Genomic DNA, 27,688 nt, shown 5'->3' with positions numbered 1-27,688 from the left:
AGGAACTATCAACGACTGATTTTCTCCAGAATACTTTGTAACTTTACCATTTTTAGTTCAGTTAAAGTGTAACCAGTTAATTCAATTCATGGTGCTGTTTTCTATGCATTTTCATCAAGAGATGAAATGACAGAACCAAGTGGTAATTTTGTCTGAGAGTCATGAATTCTTCTGACGAATGGGAATTTGACGAGAAACAGGTTTCAGACCAGTAAACCTTGGTAAGCTTCTACTCCACTCTGGAACCCACCAACTCAGGGTTAAAGAAAAATGGGGGTCACCCTTAACTGCACATGCACTGTCATGTGTACTAAGGAGAGGAACGGTGTGTTTTATTGCTTCTAAATGTAACATTTCATTTGTTAAAGAAATAATGTGTTATTTCTACTTTGGAAACTTAGTCTCACTTTTAAATTTTGAGTTGAAAAGATTTCTAGATTCCTACCTTTGTGTGAACATTTCATACTTTAAAAAGATATGGGAATTTCAATGAAACTCCACTTTCATCAAAATAAAAATAAATCTGTTTTTTAGAGACATTCCAGAAAGTGCCAAAATACTAGGATCTGCTTTCAGAAACTACTAAATCTAGTCTATGGTTTCACAAAATAACTGTTTGCTAAGTGAGAGTCACATTATGTTTCCCTAAGTGCTACTTTACACCAAGGCATAAAGGTTTTAAGGAGGTGTGTTTGGCACAGTCTGGCTTCATGTGGACTGCCTGTGACTTTGCTGTCATTAATAACTCAATGCACTGCATGTACAGACTGGTCCGTTTAGACAGTTATGAGGTACAATTGGCTGTTATATAGTAAATAAGCTGCTTTAAGCTGTCTAGAACATAAACGACAAGCTGTATATGCAGGATGCAATTTTTAAGAGCAAGGGGACTGTTCATCATACAGCGGGACAAGTGTTTAGGTCACTGCATGTGCACAAATTCATTTAAAGCATTATAGGCAAAAAGGCAACAATCCATCAGCTGAGATCCCCAACATACATATTCTGTACATCATCATGGTGGAGCTTCTAAATTGCCATTGCATGAGAGCCAAAAACAAGATAATCCCTCAAGATGATCCTCCCTGTTCTTAGATTACTACAAATGTTTACCACTTTTCTGACATTTCCCATTCATCCATTCCAAAAGGAGGTCTTGATCTTTTTCTAAACAGCAGCAGTGGTGATGCTGAGAGACACTGTGAGCCTGGACTGTATAAAACACTTACTGCTAGAGCTATGTCACATCTCTGCTTATCTCTCTGAGTGTGTGTGTGTGTGTGTGTGTGTGTGTGGGGAGGTGATAGTGATGGTTTTACTGGGGCACTCTGGCTTTCTGGGATGTCTCTCTGGATCCATTTCAGTCCACCTTAATGAACTAGAGCATGGGGGGCTGTTACCCCCCAGCATCAGCACCTTCTGGTGTATAACTAGCCACCTTGGGACAAATGCCAGCAAATACACTTAAGCCTTCTTATCACCCACTGCCGACACTCCTTTTTGAAACCTGGGCTATAATTCACTCTACTAGGGCTTTAGGAGGTGTTACCCTGACTCACTGCCCCGTCATTCTCCAGCATTATATAATATAGATATGGGCAACCTCTGTATGTATTTTAGAGAGCTGTCTTACTCAGTCACTGGCTTGTTTGTTTTTAAATCCACCTTGAAACCTCTCTGTCTTAAACTCTGCCAAGATTAGGTGAGTAACAACTCAGGCTGAACTCACAGCTGACCTCTTTGACCTTCACCCTGGTGGCCAACATCCAGGCGTTAAATCAGTTGTTGCCACATTTTTTCCTCTCATAGAATGTCAGTAGAAAGAGAAAGAAAATGGCTAACAGACAGACGGAAATATAAGAAACAAATAGATGTCCCCCATGCCTTAATGGACAAAACAGCAGCTTAGACTTGACTCTGAATGTTGAGAAATATTGGATTTCTCATCATGTTGAAGCGGTGTGCATGGAGCCTTTCTGTCTCTCACCCTTAAAAGGGTGGTGTCTTTATTTTAGCCTTTCCAAAAATAAAAGCTTTAGAGCAGTGGTCGGCAATAGGCTGCCCACGGGCCAGAACCGGCCCGCCAGTAATAATATTTGATAGCAGCAATAAAAATAAATAAGCAATAAAAAATAAATAAAACTGATAAGGGCTGGTGCTGAAATAGATCTCAGTTATGACAGCAACAGTTACTCACATAACCACTTCCTCTTAAGTGATTGTGCCTCTAAAATAAATGCGCAACAACGTCTTTTGCAGCAATGCTTCATGTCGAGATTATTAAGAGGTTTTACTTTGAAGAGTTCTGAAGGACAATTCAAAAGAGTCTCTGGCCTGCTTGACACACCTTTGAAAAAGCCTTCAGTAAACTTGTGATGATGATCAAACGCCGGAACGCACACACGCTGCAGCACATGCTTTATGTGAGCATGTGCAAAAGGGAGAAAAAAATATCCGTTTTGACTTTGTTCTGGCCTGCCATACGATGCCAGACTTATTTGCCGACCCCTGCTTTAGAGCAAAAGTGTAAATAATTGATTAAACTGTGTGTTTATTCGGAATAAACTGAAAAATTTGTTCTAGACAGAGAAAGTAAATGTTTTTATGAACTCACAAATTGCATATATATTTTTTGCTCACATGTAGCCTAATTTGTAATATAGTATTAAGTGGTTAGTTGCCGTCCATGTATATTGACCTAGATTGGTGATTTATTAGCACTAACCTTGATAACAAGTCAGGTAAATTGGGTTCGGTAAACACGTGAAACCGAAACTGAAAACAAATATACTTTCAAAATTATTATTTTAATTGTGGTGAAAACTGGGACAATTTGGTTGTGAATGTTGAAAAATGGGATATCCAACTTGAAGCAATCTATCAAAGACGTTTGGTTATCGTAGCTTTATTGGATTTGTGGGATTACACAAACATGAAACATAGGATACTGTAAGAAAACAAACATGAAAGCTAAGCCAAACAGGGAATGAAATAACAGCTTGAATTTACATCCTATTATAAGGATTAAGTAGCACTACGCTACAATACAAGATTATTTCGATGTCTTCTTCGTGGAACATGAGGATGTTGACTTTTTTCCTCAGGCATGTAGCTTTAGCTTTAGTCTTTTAGTACAATATTATTTAACCACATAACAAGATTTGTGCTTCAAAACAAGTCTGGAAACAGAGAGACAGTGTTTTTAACCAAATTATGGAGCTAACATTAGCTTAATTAGCAAGGCTACAGCTAATAAAAGTTTGCCAGCATCCTTTTTATTTCATTTGGTAAAATCAATGGTTGTCCCGCTTTTGTCTACCTCTGTCTGAAATCAGGGACTGATTTTATTTTATTTTTTAATATTTTGAGGGATAAATCTTCCATTGTCACCATTGTAGATGCCATATGTGCTGTGCAAGACTGGAAAGCCAACAGGTGTAGCAGCAGTAGATAAAGGAGGGGGTGTATCTTAGTGATCATCAAATCAGGTAGAAACTTGGGTCTTCAGTTAGGTGGGTGGTCCAGCCCCTGCCTCTGTTGCTCTGTCTGAATACAGTTGATCCCAGAACTTCCCTGAGCCAGAAAGACTGGCTGCTATCTGAAAAACAAACCAGCTACTGCCAGCACCCGTCAGTCTTAGACTATTTTTTCCCTCTCCCTTTGCATTTGTGTTTCTTTTCTTCCCCTTTGTCATTCTGTCAAGAGTCTATTGTGTTGATGTCAGTTGCGTTTCGGTTGTGCATTTCCAAAGACATAATGAGCCCCATGTACACAACCTGAAAACAAACAAACCGTTCCTCCGTATAAATCACTGAGTAAATCATTGTGCTGGCTTGGAGGTGCCCAAAATGGTTTGGCAGATTCAGAGGCACACCATTTTCCACTCTTCAAAGGCTTTCTGTCACAATGGTTTGTCAACAGGGCAGACAATAAAAGAAAGGGAGAATATTGAGCCAAGACGAGTTTTCAAGGTTGGTTGATTTGCTGGTTGTTGCTAAGGAAAAACAAACCAGAAATTCTAACCTGAGGGCAAATGTTTTATGCCAAATAGTTTTTCCATTTTCATTTTGTCAAATGTGTGTGACCTGCATGGCCTTGTAAATCATTACTCAGTGTTAAGAATTTAAATAAACCACAAATTGTGAAAACAGAGTGGAAAATGTGATGTTAAATTTTGATGTGTTGAATTATTCAAATGACTAATGAGTTTCATAAAAGGTCAATCTACTCCTACTTACAACAATAGAAAACCACAATGAAATAACAAGGCTTGATTTCAAGAAAGTTTGAGTAAAATGTGAAGAATGTGGCGCTACATCATGATTTTGAAACGCATATTGGCAGATATGCGGCTGTTGAGTCGAATTCAAGATCTAAGGTCTAATATCTAAAAACATAAAAGCCATGAGAAAAGTTTCTTTAGAGAAAATAAATGACATATTTCAAAACATGAATAGGGCAAGTTTACTTTTTCACCTCAGCCAATTCATCTAAAATCAGTCAAATGAGGTATACAAATTAAGATTTGACATTGTGTTATGTGACACAGTGTATGAACCTAAGTTATTCTGTACTCTGGAGCATGTGTGAGCACATCCAACAGTGGTGTGGTTTTTATGATCAATTTTCATTCCTGAAATTAATTTTTAGAGTTGGTCTAGATAAAATGTGACAATTTGGCTAAATTCCACAACTAACTAGAGGCACTCATTGCATGTGGAAGCACCTCACTGTTATCTTGTAAACATGTCTCAGCAAATCAGTTGAGCAGATAGATATAGATTTATGTGGAGTTAAATGCATGTATTGTTTTGATAGTAAAAATGTACAGCAGTAGCCTGTACTGCTTAAGTGAGAACTGATGCTTTTCTGTCCATTCTATGTGTCCCCGGCGTAACCCCCTCAAAAAATACTAATTTCACACATAACACAATCCCAGCTCAAACATTGTAATAACTTATATATTTCTTTCTTGTTTGACCCGTACCTCAAGCAGATGCAACAATCACATCATGTGGTTTCTTTCCATGTTAAATAAAAATAAATACAGTACAACTTACACATGAATGTATATTTTCAAAAATCCTCCAATTACAACCTTGCTGTCTAATGTCAAAATGGGCCCAAAAATGACTCCAATTAATTATGTGTATCTGGCCGTATGGGAGAGGAAGTACTTGCATTCACCCAAGACATGGGAATGCGTAATGAAAACCAAACAACCAAACAAACTCGGACTAGCTTGTTCATCCTGAGGTCTTACACAGTGAGCACCAGCAGAGGGGCAGTCTGTAGTTATTGTGACGCAAGTTGTCAAACATGGGAATCTTTCCTTTGGGACACATCTGAGCAGGAATGTCCCTGATGATGGCTTTTTTTGTGTGTCAACGCTACAGGCCATGTCAGTCTTCCCCTTTTACTGAAGCACACAGGGATCCCACAAACCCACCATCCCACAGAGGAGGCATTTACATCCAAATATTTGAGACAGCGTTCCAGTGTACCCTCTAAACATCACAGCAGGGGATCTATTTGCCAAAAGCTGAAGAAATAGATTCAAAAGGACGTGTTGTTTCAAGCTAAGCCATGACAGAAACATTGCTACACAGACTGTTGTGTGTAAAACCTCCTAGCTGGGCAGAACTTAATGGAAGAACTGCTTCAGTGCTCCGGTTTATGTGCCAGCAATACTATCTATCAAACTGGATGTCTCTTCTAATCAAAATGAATGGGCATTTAATGACAGGGGCTATTTTCTTTGACGTCACATTCGTGTTTATCTTTCATCCTAACATCCCATTAAGCCAGGACTCCAGAGTTTATAAACCGTCGCTGTAGTCGTCCAGGGTTACAATCACCACACAGCCTTACAGTTTTCTCACTTTCTGATGCTCTTTATATCTCTCTATCTCCCTGTGTTTATCTCTCCCTCCTTTTCTTACAATCTCTGCTTTTCTTTGCTTCTATCACCAAAGACGAAGTGACGCTATCGCATCAGGTCCAGATTATGTTACTTACGAGTATTTTCTACTCTCTCACTGTTGCTTTTACTAGTGGCTAACACACTCTGGACTATATATCATAGCAGTGGCTGCATGAGGCACTTTTAAGTACTGATGGTAATACATTAAGGCAGTATGGAGTATGTGTGTGTATGCATGTGGGCCTAAATTTCCCCTAAGTGATTCTGCACCGACACTGAATCTAAACAAAAGAGATGAGCAGGAAGACGAGGTGCGGTAGCCCGACTAACATCTCCACATGGAACTGCTTCAGTCTGACCTGTGGTTCACTGCAGCTGGTGGAAAGGGGGGACATAGATGTTGGTGTTAATGATAATGTGAAGCTCACAGCCACTTTAGTATCACATCCATGCTGCAACATTGGAAACATTTGCTGCAGCCTGACCCATACAATGATGGATGAAAATGTTAATAATGTGCATGTTTTTGTGTCTGTTGGTGGCTGTGCTACAGCTCTTTCTAGAAAAGCTGCAGGATTAATATACTTGTGAGTCAAGCCTCTAAAATAAGTAGAAACAAGTTTAGCAGCCTGACTGTACAGTTTTTTAGACATAAATTTTTGGATCATTTACAGCATATGTACTAAATAAGAGGAAAGAGGAGCAGGATTTAGAGAAGCATGGGGGACACACACACAGTGCACTGTAGGTACAATCTCCATCCTTTCATGTACCCAGGTTTCTGTTTGTTTTTGCATTTCTTAGGTTGAATTGCAAAAGATGTGCATATAAACACAGACAAAAGCAGGGGATGGATTCAATAATTAAAACCAGTGAAACTAGGGATCATTATGTTCAGACAACAATGCAAAACATCCTAGCACATCAGGCAGGAATTTCCACAGACCTCCACAACATCAACCAAACTTCAGAACAAAGTCATATCTCTACCAAACAAAAACAGTCTCCTCATCTGACTCTCATCTGGTAGTCCCATGTACCTCAGGAGGTGAGACATGGTGCAAATACTGCTAGTATGGGATTATTATAAATATGTGCACAGATATTGTGGTAATTTTCCTTAACTTTCCAATTGTACCTCAGTCAGTCAGTTTAGTGGACCCTTTTGATTGTATCACAGTCTCTACAATCTCTCTACATCAGCAGAACAAGTTTGGTCTGTTGTCATGGAATTGTAGGTGTTCAGAATTTTTCAGAGCAATTTGAGGACTTCTCGGCCATTTTGGCTTAAAGGTTTCAGTTACTAAGGTTCCTAAGGTCAAGAACAAAGTAAAACTCAAATGAGTTCCTTTAAAAAGTGTGTTTCCATATACATATCAAAAGAAAAAAGGAACCATTAGCGGAAAAGCCAAAAAGATAAATTAAAACATTTAAATTTAGCAAAACATTTCCATGCTTGGGTGAGGTGGAAAAGTTCTTTCCACCATTTGAGTGTCATCTCGTTGTGCCATTGCTTACCTCGATGAACCATCTCCTAATATTAGCATTAGTAGTAGTTGATGGGAATACAAATACATTACTATTTTTTGGTTGCAGATTTTCTGCAAAATCTGTTAAAATGTGTGCTACATTTGGATCTAAACCTGGCTATAGTGTATAGCCGTAGTGAAAAATGGAAACGAGAACTTAGTAAACTACATCATGTGATATGATCAAAAGCCCCAGAACAGCCACTTAATGGGCCTTGGGGTGAGATTGTTTTGTCAACTATTCTTCAGCTGAATACTATTATACATAATGGAAATTACTGTAGGTGAGCAAAAATGTGTAAGTACATTAGCTATTGAATGAATACATAACTGAAGACAGGAAATCTGTTTCATCCGGATATTGTTCAGAAAGGGATAAGTGTTAATGATATGTGTTGTGCTGTTCTAGACATCATGCTTCAGTAAGATGTATACATTTACGTTCATAATGGGAGTATTGTTTGACAGTTCCTGAGAAAATGTGAGAGCCTCTTTTCTGTCTGAGCTTCACCTTATGACTGCCTGGGTCCAGAGTAGTAACATCTCGTTTGATCCTTTACAGGCTATCCGTTAAGATGAAGGTCATTTCATCCAAACAGAGACACACTCACATATGCAGAAATGGACACAGTGTGACACAGAATCATCTGTACACACACGCGTTGAAATACACGCACACAGGCCTCTGGAGGATTAACCAGTCTATCTCGGAACCACTGCAAACATGTCAATTTAAATAAACATTAAGAGCCATTTCTAAGCATTTGTATTTTGGTTGTAAACCTAGACCGAGAAGCACGTCCATCTGTTCAATCAACGACAGTTTTTTGAGCGAGTTCCTGTTAGGTCACTGTACAGCAGCACATTTTAGAACTAATGTGTCAGCTACTGTGATACACTTGTAGTTTGGGGAACAGATAACTCCAAGAATGTAATACTTCACTCAAAATATAACATAAAATAAAACACGTGTCACTGTTAAAATCAATTGTGAACAAACTAAAGATTAGACCATAAAACAATTAAATTTAACAGCCACCTTTCGAACCTACAGTAATTTACTCACCTTACAAAGAAACTTAACAGCTTGAGTTGAGTATTTCTTTCATGACTCCTTGGAGGGTGCACACTCATATTACTCTTTTTAATGTTATGCGGTTGTCACATTAGTTTTAAGTCAGGCAGAATGCTTGCATCCCCTCTCCTGAAAGCACCTTTCATGACACCATTTGGGGTTAACCAGCTTCCTTTACTAAAGATCACATACTGTAATTTCTAGCTAATAATGATCAGCACCGATCATGTTTAACTGGTTCTGTCAGTGTGCCCTGCAGGAAACAGTTTGATGCAATGTCAAACGCAACAATATGAATATTGAGACTATTGCTATAAAATGTTTATCCTTGTAACTAAATGGTAAATGTAGCAGTGTTACCTGAAGCTTAATCAAGGAAACTAAGGTTCATACCATTAGCGTTGTTGTCCTGTAATTACACAAGCAGTGATTTTCATTATCGATTGATCAGTCTAACAGCCACAAACCCAAAGATATTCAGTGTTACAGTCATAGAAGACAAAGACATTTAAACATTCACATCTGAGGAACTGGAACCAGTACAACAAGTACATGTTTTGCTTTAAAACTACTTAAATGATTCAATCAAAAATTATCTTTTGGCTTATTGTTATGGTTTAACAATCAGCAACTTTGCTATTTTGATTTAGTGTTGTTTTCATTTAGCAGCAGGGTGTTTTCAGTGAAAACCGAGTTTTTGACTCCAAAACAGAACTGAAAGCACAGTGACTGTTGAACAAATGTAAGCTAATGTCGCACCTGCTGAATTTGTAAATAAGGAACTTTCCCATATCAACTTTATAAGGTGATAATTTGTCAATGTTGTTTTGCTGACCCCAAGTGGCCAAAATCAATTTATTCAGGCTTAAACAGAGAAGTTACTAGCCAGGTTTATTATAAAGTTGCAACAGAATTTACAAAAGCAAGCCAGGTGAACAAATGCTATAACAAAGTGGATAGCTACACACTGCATGCTGATTAGTACTGGGGAAGATGTCGGTCTTAGGAACGTTCTTAAAATAACAACGCAGTCGCTTGGCCCCGCGGGGTTGCTCTTCCCTCCGGTGATCAGACAGGGAGACACGCTCTCGGCGAGTAAACGGCAGGCGCTCTATGGAGAGTAACCATGGCAACGGCTTCTGTGCGCTACACAGCTGTAGTCTTTTTAACTTAAGTTAAAATCATAGGCTACATAACTTTACCAGATAGGCTTTATCTAGTTTTACGTGCATCATCTGCCATGCGAATTCCCTCCTGTTAATGTCCTGATAACTAGGTAGTAATAGATTCTGGAAACGTTATGTTTTATGAATACTGAAAATTGTATCGGTGTGCATTCTCTTGGTGGTAGTATCTTTTGATTTGAGTCGCAAACCTGCAAATAGGGCGTTTAAATTTTGTTCTAAAATCTGCCTAAAAAGACTGTTGGTGTGTGAAATTCCGTCACACAGCATGCTTACATAAGTAACGTGTTACCACCTCGTGTTATCTTACTCACTGAAGAATGACCTCACGCCAGTTTCCACACAATGAGGTATACTGATTTTAAATCGAAAAAGTAAATACATTACCACTATCAGCTGATACCCTGAGTGTAGGTATTGAAATCAGTGCCAGCCAGGAGAAAGTGGGATTGGTGCATCCCTAGTCTGAATCTTTATCAAAGCATGCCACACATATGGTGTGCGGCAGGTGTTTTCCATCAGCTAATTAGGGCAACAAGACAAAGTTAAAGAAATGTGGTCAAAGGTCAACAATGTAACTGATTTTATGAGGACTTTTGACTTGTACTGTAGGGCCTACTATGTTTTGAGGGTGTTATTTTCGGACAGTGGGAATACGAAATGTCAAGGGGTATCCCACTTTATTGTTTCTCCCCTACATGTCTGTAGTCTCTGTGCCAACTGGTAACCGGCCCTGGTATTGTGCGGAATGTGAGAAGCCTGGCTCTGGTCCCAGACGAGGCAAACACAGCTCTGGACACGGTTAGGAGCGTGTTTTCAAAACACAAACACAGATTCGAGGGTGTATATGGTGTCTGCATGTGCGTATATATATATTGTGTTTTTAAGTGTGAATTTGTGTCCATGCGCAGGCTGTACGAGTTGTTACACCAATCACAGCGCTTCACAGAAAAATTTAGACCAGACCAGTTCAATTGTCCAAACCCTCCACAGAAAACAGAGACGTGTTGTAATCAGCCTGCCATTCTGAATAGCTCCAGACCGTGTACTATCGAGATGTGTGGGTCTCAAATTGTAAGTTAATAAATCACAAAAAAACACACAATATTCACCAACCAGCTCTGCTCCCAAAGGACAACAAAAAAAGATTAAATAAATAAATTATTCCTGGATGTGACATGGAGGCTTTAAGAACAAGTGGCTCCAATCCACAAGGACAAAACAAAAACAATGGAACCAACTATTAGTCATTTGAAGATCTATTTGGCACACACTGCGAGGGAATGAAACTGTTTATCATTCACCCAGTATCTTACGCTCTGTCCTTATCTCCTTCTTTCTGTCTTTTCACCTTTACTTGCTTCCTGTCATCAGTTTTCCACAAGTGTGACTGATTCCACAGCCCTTTTTCTTTTTTACACTCTAGCATCTCTTTCAACCATCTGATTGTGATTCTTTTGTTTCCTCAATTTGGAACCATAGCAACACGGGGCTGAACTCCAAGAAAGGTGAAACAGTTCTGTCCTCTGGAACCTCTGGAAGGCTCCCCGGCGCTGACAGACAAAGATATCCTCTCAAAAAGCAACATCTGTCGGGGAGAGTCAAAGACACGCTGCGGGGAGAGTCGGCCTCAGAGGCAGCATGTGGGGAGGCTTCAGGAATTTTTCTCCTCACTTCACAGACTTTATAGAATTAACTTTGGGATTAGCAATTGTCACATACAAGAGGATCAAACAGCTAAACTTTAAAATTGGATCAACATAAAATGAGGCGTGTAGAGAGAGCACATGCAGTGTATTGTAATTTTTTATTCTCCTGTTCCCTGCCAGAATCAGCAATACAAGACATGCATGTTTTGTCAGGGTTATCTTTTCCTGGAAATAAAGCAGCTTTAAAAAAAAAGTGACTGACACATTATCGTAAATTCACACTGTGTAGACATCCTGCGGTATGCATTGCGAGCAGCTCAAATTCTCCAACGGAGTTTTGTTTTTCAATGCCGTTTCAGTTCCCTTGACCTTCATCAAGCCTTGATTTACAGCGCACAACCCAAATGAACCTGAAGTCTGGAGGAAAATAAATAGCAGCAGATACGGGTGAGTAATATTATCATCTGCTCTGTTTATCAAGAGTCATTATAAAACCAAAATACAACAAAGATAACAGTCGGTTCAACGACTGAAATAAGTTCAAACACAGTTGTGATTTGCTGCAGGCTGTGATAACGCCACATTGCTTGCCCGCTAACTGCGCACTCAGATTGACTATAATGCCCAATGCTTCGCTCTATCTAAGCTATTACTATCTCATATTTGGTTCATAATCACTCAGCCTTAGCTGTGGCAGAGATACAGCCATGAACCTTGTGCCTTTTGGCAACTCTTCTGACCATAACTTACACTCTCAGAACTAATGACTTCCACTTGCCTGCCCAAAATAATATTATTTATACTCATTCTTTTGAAAAAGCTTTTGCTCTTGTTTCAGCCATTTTAGAGGAAAATATTTAAATGCCACTGTTAAATAAAATATGCTAATATCAAGTCCATTCCTTAGTAGCACTCTCATTCATAAATGCGTTAAAGCTGCTAAAATCAATATTTTTATATTAGTGTAATAATGGATCAAATCACCTCATGTGTGTGAAGAAGGCAGCTTGTAATGACGAACCCACAGATAATTATAAGGTAACAGCTCTACCAAGCGTTTTAGTGTCTTGCAGCTGCTGTGGTTCAGCCTCACTCTGATAAACTATCCTTGTTAACTTTTAAGTTGGTGTTGGTTGAGACCAGACTACAGCTAAAAAGAGAGCAAATTCAACACATTCATCAGCGAGCCCGAGACAAGACTCAAAAGTGAATGCTAACGTTGCTCCATGTCTGTTATAAGGTGATAAAATGTATAGTAATGTAATATGTATGTAATTTTGTATTTAGCGATGTCTCCAAGTGGCCGAAAAACCTATTTATGCCGGTTTAAACAGATCACAGATCCATGCTGGAGTGACACACTGCAGAGCACTCACAATAACGAAACCAAATGAAGAAAGATTGGCGCCATTACGGGGAGAATATACTCGAGGGCACATGGAAACACAAACTATCAGAGGAAGCGCTCAATTTATTCTACAGATGCACCAGTGGGTGCCAAGCTACAAGCTAGCTACGATGAAGGGGATATCATAAATCCTGAATGCATTTAGCCAAATGTATAACTTTGTAATTAAAACAAAATAAATCCCATATAAAGTACCCACAAGAGAGCCATTCACTCAAATGAGTGATATAAAAGGAACCACATACCTACAGTAACGTAAACTAGACAGATTTAAGACACAGAGAAATGACCAAGAAATTTACTGCTTCATTCATTGATCTTTAAATGGACGTACAATACCTGTCTGCCCAATTTCAAAACTTCCAGCATGTTTGGGGCCACCGGCAGCTGCACTGAAATTTGATTTCTGGGAAAAGGGGGTCTCAAAACAAAGTGGCTTGCCATATTGAGCGTGACAAAACTACTAAATGCCCCCTTTCCTGAAAATCAGGAACATTTACAGTGTTGGGCTCCGTTTTCACGTCCATGTGGAAATACTGCGGCATGGCCGTAATGTTTTTCCCCCATTCCCATGACATGCAAAGCAGAAAGCTCTGTTTCCTTTTTACTCCAGTCATAGTGTATGTGCGGTGGAGACAACAAATCTAACTTTTGGAAGCTGTTATTGCAGTGTATTTCAGCAACTTCTATGGTTTCCTTTTTACAAGTGTTGGGGTCAGGAAGGAAGAGCTTTTTATTCCTCTGAGCATTTCCTAGTCTTTCTGCATCATTCGATTGTTAATTTTGGCCCATATTATCAATGAAAATAAACTCTCATAGAGGCAGTCACCCCTAAAATAGCTAGGTTTCTGCTTGGATCCCCAGGCATGCTGTGTGGCCCTCTGATAGCACTAAGTAGAGAAACATATACACCCTTTCTCGTATGAACTCCCAGTATGGAATACAAGCTGCTGCCCACATGTCGGTATATCCTTTTAAACCACTGTTTATGCAGCACAGTGATGTTCGTCGAGAGGCAGAATGATGGGAATTTCACAGGGATAAAACACAGTCAATAATTTCCCCCCTCCGTTTATTCAACAGCTTAGTTTGGCACAGTGCATCCTTCTCAAGAAACACTGCTTTCAACCACTTTCTACTGTCTCCACCAGGAGGGAAATGAGAAGATCTATTACTTTCACTCCCAAGAGGAGAAACTAAATTTGGCTTGCTAAACTTCTATCAGTGCCAAATTTTCGTCGCCCCTTGAAATACTGGAGTAGAAGTACAAAGGATATTCTCAAATGTTCTGTGAGATGTGTGCTTCATCTACTTTTTACAGCCTTTTCTTTATCTTAGATTAACCCATTATTTTTCATATTTCCAGCAATAGACTGATCCTCATTGCCCTTCAGCCCACCAAAATCCCACCAACTAAATTAACTGGCACTATAATGGATGACCTATAACACACCAATCTGTTCATTAGTCCCTTTGCTACCTCTGAGTAAAGCTTTGTTTCAAACTCAATACTCTTTTGGTTCTGACTGAAATGTGTATAATACCGAAATTTGGTTTTAAATTCTAAATTGCTCTGGTTTGTACTTCAGAACATAAGAAGTGTGACTTCCTGTCTAATAAAAAAGGGTTTTGTGGGGGAAAAAATTTTAATTTCTTAAAGTAAGATATTAATTTAACAGGTATGGAAAGTGGTATTGAGAGTGAAACTCAGGCGTGGAAACTGTACTAGTATTGAAAAAATTCTAACAAAAACTACCAATGTGAGTTTCAGAATCCATCTGATGATTTTAATAAATTATTTTAACAGGAATTACATTATTTGCTTTATTGCCAAGAGTTAGATGAGAAGTTTGATACCACTCTCATATCTGTCTATAAATATAAAGCCGCAGCCAGGAGGCAGTTAGCTTAGCTTAGCATAAAAAAGTCAGAGAAGGGAAAAAAAGCTAGCTACAAAGGTAAAACATTTTGCCAGCACATTTAAAGCTCACAAAGGACAAAGCACTTTATAGTTAATTTATTCAATCCATACAAAAAACGAAGTTGAAGAACAAGTTGCGGTCTCTTCAGGACTCATTGCTCCTGCTAAGCTCACAGTCTCTTGGCTCCAGCTCCATAGTACGTGTGGTACTGATCTTCTCAATTTCCTCTCAACAAACATAAGGATGGCTCTTCTATACATCAACAATGTAACGCAGATTTTTACTAACTGAGTTTGATTTAAAAAAATTGCATTAGCATTTTGCTAGCCTACCAGTGTATTTCATGTGGTATTTTGATTGGCGGGTTTGTAAACATGGGTCGTAGCAGCAATACCATTGTGGATTTTTGGCTTTTGGTACTAAATGTCTGACCTTCAGTCAGAATTGTGATGTAGCCTGTCTTTGGTTGACAAAGCTGTCTCCCAGTACAATCTAAGACCACTATTTTTGATTGATTTCTCTGATGATTGACAACTTTTGTCTGGGACAGCCCAAAATCGCACAGCATTAATCGATTATTTTTCTGCTGCAAGTTCTTTGGTTTTCAGACATTTTGCAAAGCACCATGTTCTGTTAAGAAAGGTGCTACACAACAAAAATTAATATTGTGTTAAGTAGCTTTTCCTGTTGCGTTTTCTCTCTGAGATCAGAGCCAAGCTTGTCCGAGACTCCTTGCCTTTCCAGGCAGGCCAAGGAAGTAAACCTTGGACAAACACACGCCACCTTTGACTGGTCAGGAATGTTATCAGGGTCCATATACCCTGGGTTGAGGAAGGAAAGATCTCAGACTTAAAATGCTTCCCCAGCAGCTGTTTGCTGCATCACTCTCTTTGTCCACCCCCCCACACTGGACTGAGAACGCAGGCACAGGAGTGCTATCTGGAATGGTCTCTCGGTCCGTCTCTTTCATCAAGGCTGGCTGGAGCAACATCAGGGTGAGCTTTCGCTTAGACAAGCAGGAAAAAACGCCGGTGTGATTGAGATAGATAGACTGGCCGGGACACTTAATCTTCTGTCCAATGAAAAATGTTAACTGCATCCCCATGTCCCCCCCATGCAGTGTAATTAGGCTGAATTACCACTGTGTGTTTAAGTGTCCCTTCTGAAATGCTTACTGCAGTTCCTTTCTCGTGCTGATCTTTCACTTATTTTTACAATGACATACATCCGGGGAATTTATTTTAATTTTGCTGGTCACACATTTTAAAATATAATCCACAAATTATTACATAATATAACCATGCCAATAACTTTTATTTGAAATGACAAATGTCAAATAAAGCATGATAGTATTAGTGGCGATGGCAAACATTTTCACATGCTCCCCTTTTTGCATCTGAGGAGAAAGTTACTTTAGTCGTCTCATTAGTCAAACCTTCAGTCTACCAACACTGCCGCTATGTTTTTATAGTATCACTTGTACTATCACAGACGGATGAGGTCCACTGAGCAAAGATAAAGCCAGTGTTATTTCACCCCTGGCCTTTCTTGACACATGGATTGCTTTTGGGAGCCCTACAGAAACACACACAGGTCTTCAGACCCAAATAAGAATGGTTGTAGAAACTCATCAATAAAAGGTGCAGGGTTATATTATGTTAATTAATTGAGTGCATATTGGTGTTCAGCCATCTAAACTGTGAAGTTTTTTGTTTTTTTATTATCTTGCTATTTTTTCTTCATAAGATAAATAAAAAATAAAATCTTAAGGTGAATCTACACATGCAGCTTTGTAAAATTTGCAGTACACCATGTTTTTAACCTTGACATACACGATATACAGTAAATTCCTCTTAAATTGAGATAAAATCACTGATAGACAGTCCAACGATAAGATGATATTTCACAGATTCTAACCCGTAAGCTCAAAATCCCTCTCATATAATATTTCTTTTGGATTCTGACATATTTATATCTGCCCTGTGGTTTAGAAAGAGAAGGAGGGGGAGTAGCCTCCAACACTATACCTCCCTAATTACAGACTCAATCAACATCTCGCTGTAACATACTGTGACCAACGCCTGGAAAATTGATGAGGAATGACTATTTCCTCCAACCTGAGGAGTGAAAAGTATACTTTCTGACTGTAAATGAAAAGCAGGCACACAGCAGAGTAGCCCAGACGGTTTTGGGAGGACACGCTGATTGCTAATGAATAGACTCTGGGTTCAACTGCAATCCATCAAATCCATCAGGTGTTGTACTTGCATGCCTTTGCTTTGTGCTACACCAGACTGTTTTCTGGACAAAAATTAAAACATTAGCTTTAAGCAATTAATCACAGATTGGACCTGCTAATCTTATTTCAGAATAACAATATTGTGGAAAGTCGATGAGCAGGAGGCCCGCTTATGCTTAATTTGGAAGTTTGTTTTTTATGACTCAGATATTCAATTCTGAGAGATAGTTTCGGTCTCTTTGGAGACACAAAGTCTCAAAGCTTAGAAAAGCAGAGTGCCTGCCAAGCCATATCAGTGATGGCCTCAGAATTTGCAGCTCATTAACATTACAGTAGAACCTTGTTTAAATTGTGTAAACACCTCAGTGGTTCTATAAATAAATGGTAATTTAGTTGTTCAAGACTACTTAAACAGGAGTTATTTAATATCATATCAGCTCAATACAAATGAGGATTGTGTTTATTTTATTCTATAGAAAGATCAAAAAGTTCATAGATGTTTTTTGTTTTACACAAGTCTGGATTTGAAGTTATACTCACACATCCTTGACTTGCATAAATAAAGGGAGCCTTCTCTTTCCCTGTCTCTTCCTCCTTTGAGTGTCTCTGGGGCTCTCTCTGACTTCCTGCCATTAAAGAGACAGCCCACTGGAGAACAATGGGTGACTGACATATAACTACCTCTGCTCTATGACCGACGCTCTGCGCAACTCAACTGGACATCTGTGGAAATTATTCAAAGGGTAGTTTACTCAGGGAAAAAAGGTTTGCTGGACGGATACAAAGCGGCGAGATTCAATGGTCCAAGATGTCTGTGGCTTTAAAATCAGACAGCTGTGTGACATCCAGAACAAAAAGTTCAACTCAGATAATATACAGTTACAAAACAGCATATTGGGGTTAATATAAATTGTGTTGCTTATTCTGGCTTCTACAATTTAAATACACATTTTTTTGTTGTCTGATAAAATCTTTGTTTGAAGAAATACAGCCATTTTGCAAATTGGCTACAATGTATTTTCAAGTTTATCCAATCATTTTAGAGGTTTTCATGAGATCAAGTATGCTGTACTAATGCTGTCAACTAATAGAGGAGATACTGCTTCCAGTAAACCCCCTTTCTTTGTGCACGTTTTTCATGTTGCCACTGACATGTGAGCGTCTCTGTGACATTTCAGTTTCAAACTGGTCACGTAGCATCATTCAGAAACTCTGAAAGCACATAAGCTCTCCTACTGACAAACACTTTTTACAAACAATGCATCAACTATGACAAAAAAGCAAACACGGCACTGTTTTAGTCTGAGAGCCTCATCCACAAACAAAAACAAGTTATCTTGTGAAGCCACAAACAGACACTCTGAAGAGACCACACACACCCACGGATACAAAAATATACTACAGCATGACCACTTCAATAGAAACAGATCCAGTCTTATGCAGGGTTGTTATGCACTCCAATACCCAACATGGATCTAATTAAAACAGGACAATTTAACTGCATACTTTTTTCAATCTGTCAAACAGCAAACCAACAGTCGATGCTCGGTGCAAAAGGACTCTTGTTCCACTCTGTTGGTCAGCTTTGTTAGCGCTGCATTTAAACTGCACACCACCCTCCTTACCTTCTGTAGCCACTGAGTGTAATTCTCCATAATGTGCTCGAGCTGCTGGATCTTCTGGCTGGGAATGTCTGGCTCAGGTGGCGGAGCGTCTCTTTGGAGAGAGTTGCTACTGTGTGTAGTTGGGCTACCAGCTTTCCCCTCCCTGCAGGAGCCCCCTCTGGCTCCCTCTTCCTCAGGTAGGATGAACGTATAGGTGCACTGGCCATGCTGGATCTTATGAAAACGTCTGTTGTTGTAATTATTACTACTACTTCCTGCACTACTGCTGCTACTGCTACTGCTGCTGCCGCTGCTGCCACCACCTGTGCTGCTGGTGCTGCTGCTATCCGTCCCTCTCCTCTGCTCTCCTCCTCCGCAGCTCACAATCACCAGAAGTGCTGCCAGAGAGAGCAAGTGGTGGCCAAAGTTGTACCACAGCATCATATCAGCCTGGGATAAAAGTTGCAGGTGAATTAAGTTCTTGGATCTTTATGCTGCTCCTTTTTGGTTTAGCTGGATCAGAATACGGTGAAGAACACCGTTAGCCTGGAACATGCATCATCCATCCTTACACTGGACCTCCAGCATTGAAATGTTTCCAAAGCTCCTCTAAGTTTTTGTCCTGGCAGGAAAAGATGCACGCATGTCTTGCAGTGTGATAGCCTTGTTATGAATCTTGACGTTCCTCCAGTAATTCAAAGCCAAACTGTGCGCTTGCATTTATCAATCTGTGCATTTAAAATAGGTGCCGGGCATGCTGGGATGGTGTCGTCAGACCTCCCCTGGTCTCTCTGCCTTCCCTTCCTCCTCTGCTCTCTGACTTAACAACTGGGAAGAGTGAGAGAGACGCTCACTCTGAGGAACAGTTCCAAGCTTCCAGCACACTCTGTGCCTGCCCCTTGCAGAGCCTTTAGAGGAATGCAAGTATGTGTGCATGGATGAGTGTGTACATGTGTGTGTGTGTGTGTGTGTGTGTGTGTGTGTGTGTGTGTGTGTGTGTGTGCCTGGCAAAAAAGGGACCCCAGCACAGAGGATGTGCTTAGACTATGAGGATCGGTTTACAGGCACTCTGACTGGAGGCTCATGTGTTTGACCTGCCTTTTTGCCTGTGTTGATACAAAATACTTAAACGTGTATTTAATTTATCTACTCCTGAGAAACTAATCTACTCCCTTCTATACTGTATAATGACAGGTGCTAAATTACAAATAGACACCAGGGAGGTATATTTCTAGGTGTTTTTATAGTCTAACTTCTTTTGTCTCTCCCCGACAACAGAAAACCATCATGACAAGTAAGATCTTTTTGTTTTTATCCTCTTTTCAATGGAGGTGGAGGTCTTCCAAGAACCTTAAAGTTTTAATCCTTAATATTTTCATTATATCGTCCCTAATATTGGTTATTATTTATGGCTGGCTTTTCTGTTATAGTTATTTCATGTATTTACATTTATCAGATACCTCTCTATGCAGTAGTGGGTTTTGTCAGTGGCGGAGTCTGCCATTCATCCACTGGATTCAAATGGTATTTAATTTGCAAGAATTAATTGCGTACACATACTGAACGGATGTTGGAAGCCCGGGAGTCTGGCAAACTCACTTCTTTGTCATTCCACATCACCAAATTTCAGCTTATCTAAAGGATTCATACAATTTTTGAGACTTTTTGGAGTTTGAGGATTATAACTTTAGTGTAATGATGAACTATTTTTCATTCTGAGGCTTCCACTGACTGACTGACATTAATAGTAATGTTCCATCATTGTTACTCAGGAAAAGCAGAACCCAACTGAATGTGAGATTAAAACGATAGCAAAAATCTCCGCCGGTGAGATTTATTTTCCGTCTTTGATCCTTCCACTATATCTCCATTACATGCGCTGTCCCTATCTTCATTCATTTTATGTACAATACCGTATGTTTCTTTCACACACACCTTCTGTTGTCAAGAAAAAAAAAAGTGACATCCAACAATGAGCAGGGAAAGAAGGAATGTTTCTTCATCCTTAGGCCAGAAGAAGAGACAGAGTGAGGAAATACAGCGCTGAAAGGCTCTGGGTCAAAGGTCAAGTCCTTGTTATGGACAGTCCATTTTAAAATCTCTGATTTGGGGAGACACAGCTGTCTGAATTTGGCTGCACTTCAACATTCCTCTTTAGTCCAAAACATCCAAATCTTTGCCTCGCTTATATTTCTATGTGATGTATCTGCATGAGCGGCATCATGCACACGCATTCCCATGTGCATGCTCCTGCATGTGTGTGTGTGTGTGTGTGTGTGTTTGATACAGGGCATGTATCGAGTGATAGCAGGGGGCTACTAAAAGTTGGACCCTCTGTGTGGGAGCAGAGGGGCAGTGTGAACGAATGCATGAAGGAGACCCAAGATAACAAACTCCTTGAATAACCCAGACTGACCAAGACATAAAGCATGTGCAAATATCTCTTGGAGTGCTTGTCTTTGGTTGACGTACTTTGCTGGTGTCCTAAAATTTGGGCGCCAGTTACTGTGTCCAAAGGAAACTAAGTGGGAGATAATCACCACCTCTGGGCAATCTTGTGTGTGCAAAATTAAACCTACACATCACTTCTATGAACAGCTACACAAAAAAACAAGCCTTGATGTAGACAAATACAAAGTAGAAATTAGAAGGTGAGGTGTTGTGTCTAGTTTTCTGGGAACAATAAACTGACTCATTTGCACCCTTCCCTGAACAGCAATTATTTAATCATAGTAAGCAATCATAATTAGCCATCTTAAACCTGTAAAGCTTTGGATTTCTTCACGTCTTAACTTTTCAGGCTTTCCAAAACCCAAAATACAAGCAACAATACAAGTAAATGTGTAAAGAGTGGATTAAATGTTGTGTTTATCTGCTCTGTGCTGCTGTGGTTAGCTTGAAAAGCTAACTCTCCTCCTCTTCTTCTGCCTGCACCACACCGTGACAGATATAATGTAAAACAAAGTTTTATTTTCTGAAATAAGGCATACTGGCATAGTAACCCAAGTTAGGTTATTTTTGGCGACCTGGGTTAAAACACAGATGAAGCAGATGAACTAAATGACAGAAACCATGGAAACAGATGAGAGGCTGGAAAACAGAACAAAGGAAGACACACTAGGGGTGACTGTGACAATATTACACACGTCAAGCACTTTTACATTTTTATTGCATTAAATTAAATTAAACCCTATTTAAAAATAGAAAAATAAATAACTCTCAAACATTCTCTCTCAAACATTCGACAACATTCAATAACTGGATTGAACTTAAGGCTTAAAGTCTTCAAACATTGGTTGTGTCATGTCATGTGTGACTTTACACGGACTTTAAAATAGTTTTCCACGGCTAACTCTAGTCTCAACGTAGCAACTAAGCCATGGTGATTTATTTTTTTTTACAAATGGTGCTAAACTAGCAACGGGCACATGGACACAGAAAAGTTTACATTACATCAACACTGAAAATACTCGCTTACCTTGAATACATGACGAAGTTGCACCGAAGAAGCACAGGCCAAGAGCACGAAGCAACGGTTATTTCAAACGACTGTTGTGAGAAAATTCCAGAACAACTGCGGGGTGGTTGCTATACATTCATGCCAATAAAGTTAATTTGAATTTGAATTTGAGAGACAGAAAGCTAACCCTCTTCGAAAAAGAACCCAGAAACCCAAACAACCCAGGAACTGGGTCAAAATATTAGCCCTATAACTCAGAAAATGGTTACTCTCTGAAAAAATAACCCATAATTTTAACCCAACACAACTAACCCAGAAAATGGGTTGAAGAAATAACCCAGGAGTTTTCAGTGTGCAGCCACTCCACGTGAAAGTCAATGCTAAAATAATTATTTTTGTTCATGAAGTCAACATGCTCTTTATTTGATTTGGGTAAGACTTTCCAAAACCAAAAACACAAGAAAAAGAGAGAAATGGATTAAAAAGCCCCCATTACGAGTCACATCCACCGTGTCCCACTGTGTGGAAGACTTGGATGCTAGCAGAGTATAAGCTAATGCTAGCATAGCTGTCTTGTTCTGTATTGGATTTGTTTAAATTCCAGCAACCCACGCCAACATGATCCAAGATAGCCTTACATTTCTCAAACTCATCAGTAAGACCTCATTCTCAAAGCCTCTTGCAGCATTTACAGTGAAACTGGGAAAATACGAACATGTATGTAAGTAAAGCAGCCAAACATGGCTATGATATACTGGAATAACAGTACTTATTATACTTAACCCACTTAACTCTAAGACTGTAACTAGCTGTCATTTGTAATGAAATTGTAAAATTACAAGATTCTTGTTTAAAAATGAGTCACCTGGAAACAAAAGTTTTCGACCAACCCACGGAGCTAATGTTAGCTAGGCTGCTATAATTCATTAAATCTGCTTAAAAAAATTAAAGACTAATTATTATAACAACTGTCAAATTGTCTCATGTACTGTCACACTCAGTACATGGGACACATAATCTGTGAAAAAAAATCAAGTTCCGCCGTTGTCGCAGCTGCCGCTGAAACCACACTCTGCCCTGGGCCAAAAAGCGTTGGAGTCCCGTCTTTGAGAAGACAATCGAGAGGGGACAGGGTCTTGGCAAGACTCTTACCGTGGAGAGAGAGTCCTATGCAGGATGATTTCGCAGGAAAACTGGCACCTTTTTGTGAATTTGGTGGGCAGGGCTTAGCAGAATGATACGAGCAGCAGAGAGAGAGACAAGGAAGGTTTTGCATTGTATGTTGTTTTACATACATGTAACAACATAAATACAATTTCGCTTTTGCCCCTATTTTGCATCATCAATCAACATTCTCATAAGCCAATCAGTCATAACTTTATGACCTCTGACAGAGGAAGTAAAAAACACTGATTATCTCATTTTCATGGCACCTGTCAGTGGGTGGGAGATATTAGGCAGCAAGTGAACATTTTGTCAGATCTGAATTCTTACTTGAATGTAAACTTATTACAAAAACATACTACTTTTCAAAGCAACAAGAGTACAATCATTTGCTTTAGGTCCCATGTTGTCCGTCCCGTCCCACATATATATCCAATGTACACCCAGTTTGGTAAAATGCAATAATCATTTTGCTGATGACAGTCAAGTACAGAGCGGCTCACGTCAGTTGTGAGAGGCCTCGAGGCAGCTGGTCTTCATGGGAATCTGGCTTGTGTTTTTCTTGTGAATGGTTTGGGAGGACATTTTGTATAAATCAACATCAATCTGAGTGACACCGCCTTCCGCATGTAATCTAAAATTGAATATATTATGTGGGAACACAGAAGATCAGTTAACATCTTTTTCCAGTCTCTCATGTATTTTTTCTAATTTCGTCGTGGCGGCTGCTTAGGCCTACAGGTTATAAAGTCAAGGACGAAATATACTCTGGGGAATAGGGACAAAAAATTTTTATTCTTTTGTCTGCTCATAGTTTCAGCTTGACTTAGTGACTAAAATCTGTTTAAACAGTGTCCTCTTACTTTCTAGTTACCATAATCTAAATTGGAGAAACTCTGAGGTGATTGAAATGTTAATATACTCAGGTAGTAATATGCAGCATTTTACCATCATGCGCTGTCATGCACTCACAGCAGGGAGTTTTACAGTAACAGCAAGTGCTTTGAACTCTTTGTTGCCCTGGGTTTCACCTGTAAGGCTACTTGCATTCCTCTAACTAGTGGAGCTTGACTCAGAGCTATTGCTTTTTCTTTAAAATAATAATTAAATCTATATTTTGATTTAACATCAATCAAATGTATTGCAAATCAGTAAAGGAGAGTGCTCTTTTCACTAATGATGCAAGTATTTTTGTAACTATGTATTAGGTAGGGTAAGTGCATAAATAATAGTTCTTTTGTGAGTGTGCAATTATTAAAAGAATAGCTGAAGTTTTATGAGGCACGTCTTCATAGTCAGTGTTTTACCTGCAGTAATACAGGTAGAGAGCATGGAAGCTAAGCAATGTACTGCTGTGGAAAGGGTCAGCAGAAAACACATTTTAGCCATCTAAAAGAAGACCTATATTTATATAGACACCATATTTTGAAACAAAACAAACATATTTGGGTTTTGTTTTTGGTTAAAGAACCTCAGACTTCTGAAACCATACATATGCCCCTGAATTAAGTTACTGTGATACCAATGGAAACTTATTTTTACACAAAAAACAACAACCAAAAATTCATCTCAAATATTTTATACACTATTTGACATATCAGAAATGTGGGACACTTCCCATTAATACATTTGTATCTTCAATCTTCTATACCTGGCCATGACAAAGAAACACAGGGTGGGTTATAAATGCAGTTGTGACTGGATGTACAAGGCAAAAGCGTTCCGTTTGACACCAAAGACAAACCTCAGCAACTAATTCAGACTTGCTTGAATAGCTTCAGTACTCTGTGTTTGCCCGTTTCTTTTAACTTGGAAAATTTGAATTTGATTAAACGGTTGCATAACGCAGCCAAAACACAGATGGCACCTCTTCTTTCAGGCCTAGGCTTAACCGTTTGTCATGGTGATGGTGATTAAAGTGTACACACACACACTCAAACACAGTGTCATGGTAATACTGAATCAGTTCCAGCATCTATACCATTGAGTCATCAGCAAAGCGAGCTATTTGCAAGTGCTAATGCGGATCCCTCTTGTGTATTATTCCCCTGTTTTGAGTTAAGGGTGGACCTCTTCTATTCAGAGTTCCTTCTGAAAGATCCTCAGTCTAATCTGCTGGGGCCTCAAGGTAAAGGTAATCTCATATACAATAGCCTTATGATGACTTCACTTTACACACTCAATGGCTCAAAGGTGAAAGTTAAAGAATTATACATTTGTGTGTGCTTTGAGTGGATTTCAGTTTTATGAAGGACTGTCCAAGTGGATATGCTTAACTACATGTGTTGGAAGTAAAGAGTTACACTGGTGGCTTACGCTCTGAAGCCACTTCGTAATACAACAACAAAAAGTCTATAGAGTAATAATAAGCTCAAGTCTTTAAGCCTGCTTACATAAATCCTTTTGGAAAATGAGGTTCAACCTCCAGCAGTTTTCCTTGTAGAGACAAACATAAAAGGATTAAGAGGAAAAGTAGACACTCAGCAGAGTATGGAGTTAAACAGCGACCCAGCAAAACAGAAGATTGCGCTTTGCTATGCCTCCTGAAGAATGGCATTAAATGTTAAATCCTTTTTTTTTTTATCACAGACCTTTCTCCAGTGAAGAAAACACAACATTTCACTGTAATAGCATTCTTTGGTTCAGTGCTAGTGGCGTGGGTCTTGGAATGGCAATGTCAGTCTCTCGGCCAGTCCAGACTTGGGTCCAGACTGAAATATCTCATCAACTATTGCCATGAAATCTGGTGATCCCATAACTTTTTATTTAGTGCAATGATGAGGTAGTTTTTTTATTTGTCCAGCACTTTTGTTTATGTTAAAATACTTGCAAAACTAATTCTTATCAGCTTCTTATTTTTAGTGTGCTAATTAGCTAATGTAAGGATGCTAACGTGGTGAACATTGTAAACCTTGCATCTGCTTACCATCAGCATGTTAGCATTCTTTGTGTGCATATTAGCATGCTTAGGCATTCAGCTCAAAGCAATGCTGTACCAAGGTAATCTATATAATGCAGCTAACATGGCTATATACTTCTAGTCTTGCTATCCTCTGTTAGCTCAGAAGGTCACTCTCAATACAGACAGAAACACTCAGTGCTTAGAGATGTAAGGTATGATAATTCCTGCTGCAGCAGCAGATGATGTGATGGATTTCCTAAACAACCCATTGTGACAGGTGCCTGCCTGGAGCAATGATGTCATCAGGGTGAGACCACTGGAAGAGTGACACCGCAAAGCCATTAGCACAAGTTGGCTGTCATTCTTTGTTATCCCCCCGGGCTCCCAAGTCTGTGCTCACCACAGGCATGGCCTCTATCTCCTGTCAAAGTAGCCACCTCAATCCCTCCCATCCTCGACTCATGAGGCAAAGTTCAGGCCGAGGTGAATGAAAAGTAAGGAGGTTTCTCTCTGTCAGTATATTAAATCTTTGATTCCACTTCTTAATTGTTCAACAAGTATTCAACAAGGGGTGGTGATGGAGCAGTGGATAAGACATGCCTTTGGTGTGAGACACCATTGTGTCCCTGAGCAAGACACTTAACCCCTAGTTTCTCCAGAGGCGTGCGACCTCTGACGTATTCAGCAATTGTAAGTTGCTTTGGATAAAAACGTCAGCTAAATGAATAAATTATATGTAATGTAAATGTAACAATAAGAAAAAGAGAAAGGGAACAGGAAGTTAAGAAAAGGGGAGCCTCCATAATCAAGGTAACTGCTCTAGTTAGTGTTATGGCACCATAGTTGCACTACAAAGCCAAAACATCAGCAAACAATAGAAACAGCCAAAATCTAAAAGAAATAAAATGAAAGATGAGTGCTTTGGGTCCAATTTTAAGTTTAGGCCTCCAACATCATTTGCGGTTTAGATCCCATGTCTGTCTGTGTCTCACCAATTTATCATTATAGCAAAATCAATTCAAGTTGATGTGTATATTTCTTAAGACGTTTTGTATATTATTGTGTACTGCATTGTACTGATCCCATCTGATTTGCCCTTTTGCAACTTCTCACCCTCATGCTTCCAAAGCCTCAACATGAACTGCCACACGTTGTGTATTTTAGTTTAGTTTGTCTCTATTGTGTCCAGTGGAATTATCTCTGCAAATCACTGAGATCAAATTTGTCACAATCAAGTTTATATGATGTCACTTTAACCCTGCTTCAATTCGCAATCAAAAGCAACCCCATGTGAAAACAAATGCACAAACAAAATTGACCTTTGCTGCTGCAATGTGTGGTTGTTGCAAAGGTCAGGAGCGGGCTTGGCTAGACTCAGGGTATCTGCAATGGTACTCTGGGTATGCAACTTTGTCCTGCCACTAATCTAGAGAGCTGAGTAAACAATGAACAATGTAGGTCTACGGAACACAAAAACACTGAGACATGCAGAAACAACATACAGTCATACACATGCAATGTATAATCTCAGACCAATACTCACAGACACGCTGACGAGAATACACACAATAACTTCCAACTGTTCTATTCACACACATTATAAAGCATATGAACCAGGTCTTTTTAAGT

The 27,688-nt window shown here is 39.4% G+C and overlaps 1 protein-coding gene across 1 annotated transcript in view; it reads right to left on the bottom strand.

Moving 5' to 3' along the window:
- angpt1 (angiopoietin 1) overlaps positions 1–19,392 on the bottom strand; it is a 59,753-nt gene extending 40,361 nt beyond the window's left edge. The window contains exon 1 of the mRNA XM_038725152.1: positions 18,555–19,392. Coding sequence (XP_038581080.1) covers positions 18,555–18,977 — 423 coding nt within the window. The 5' untranslated portion in view covers positions 18,978–19,392. The remainder of the gene's footprint in view (positions 1–18,554) is intronic.
- Positions 19,393–27,688: the final 8,296 nt, after the last annotated feature.

Source organism: Micropterus salmoides, unplaced genomic scaffold, assembly GCF_014851395.1.
Source record: "Micropterus salmoides isolate LMB-PRFRI ecotype aquatic unplaced genomic scaffold, ASM1485139v1 Ms_hic_scaffold_17, whole genome shotgun sequence".
Taxonomy (NCBI): Eukaryota; Metazoa; Chordata; class Actinopteri; order Centrarchiformes; family Centrarchidae; genus Micropterus; species Micropterus salmoides.
This window is presented reverse-complemented; position numbering and strand designations above follow the sequence as displayed.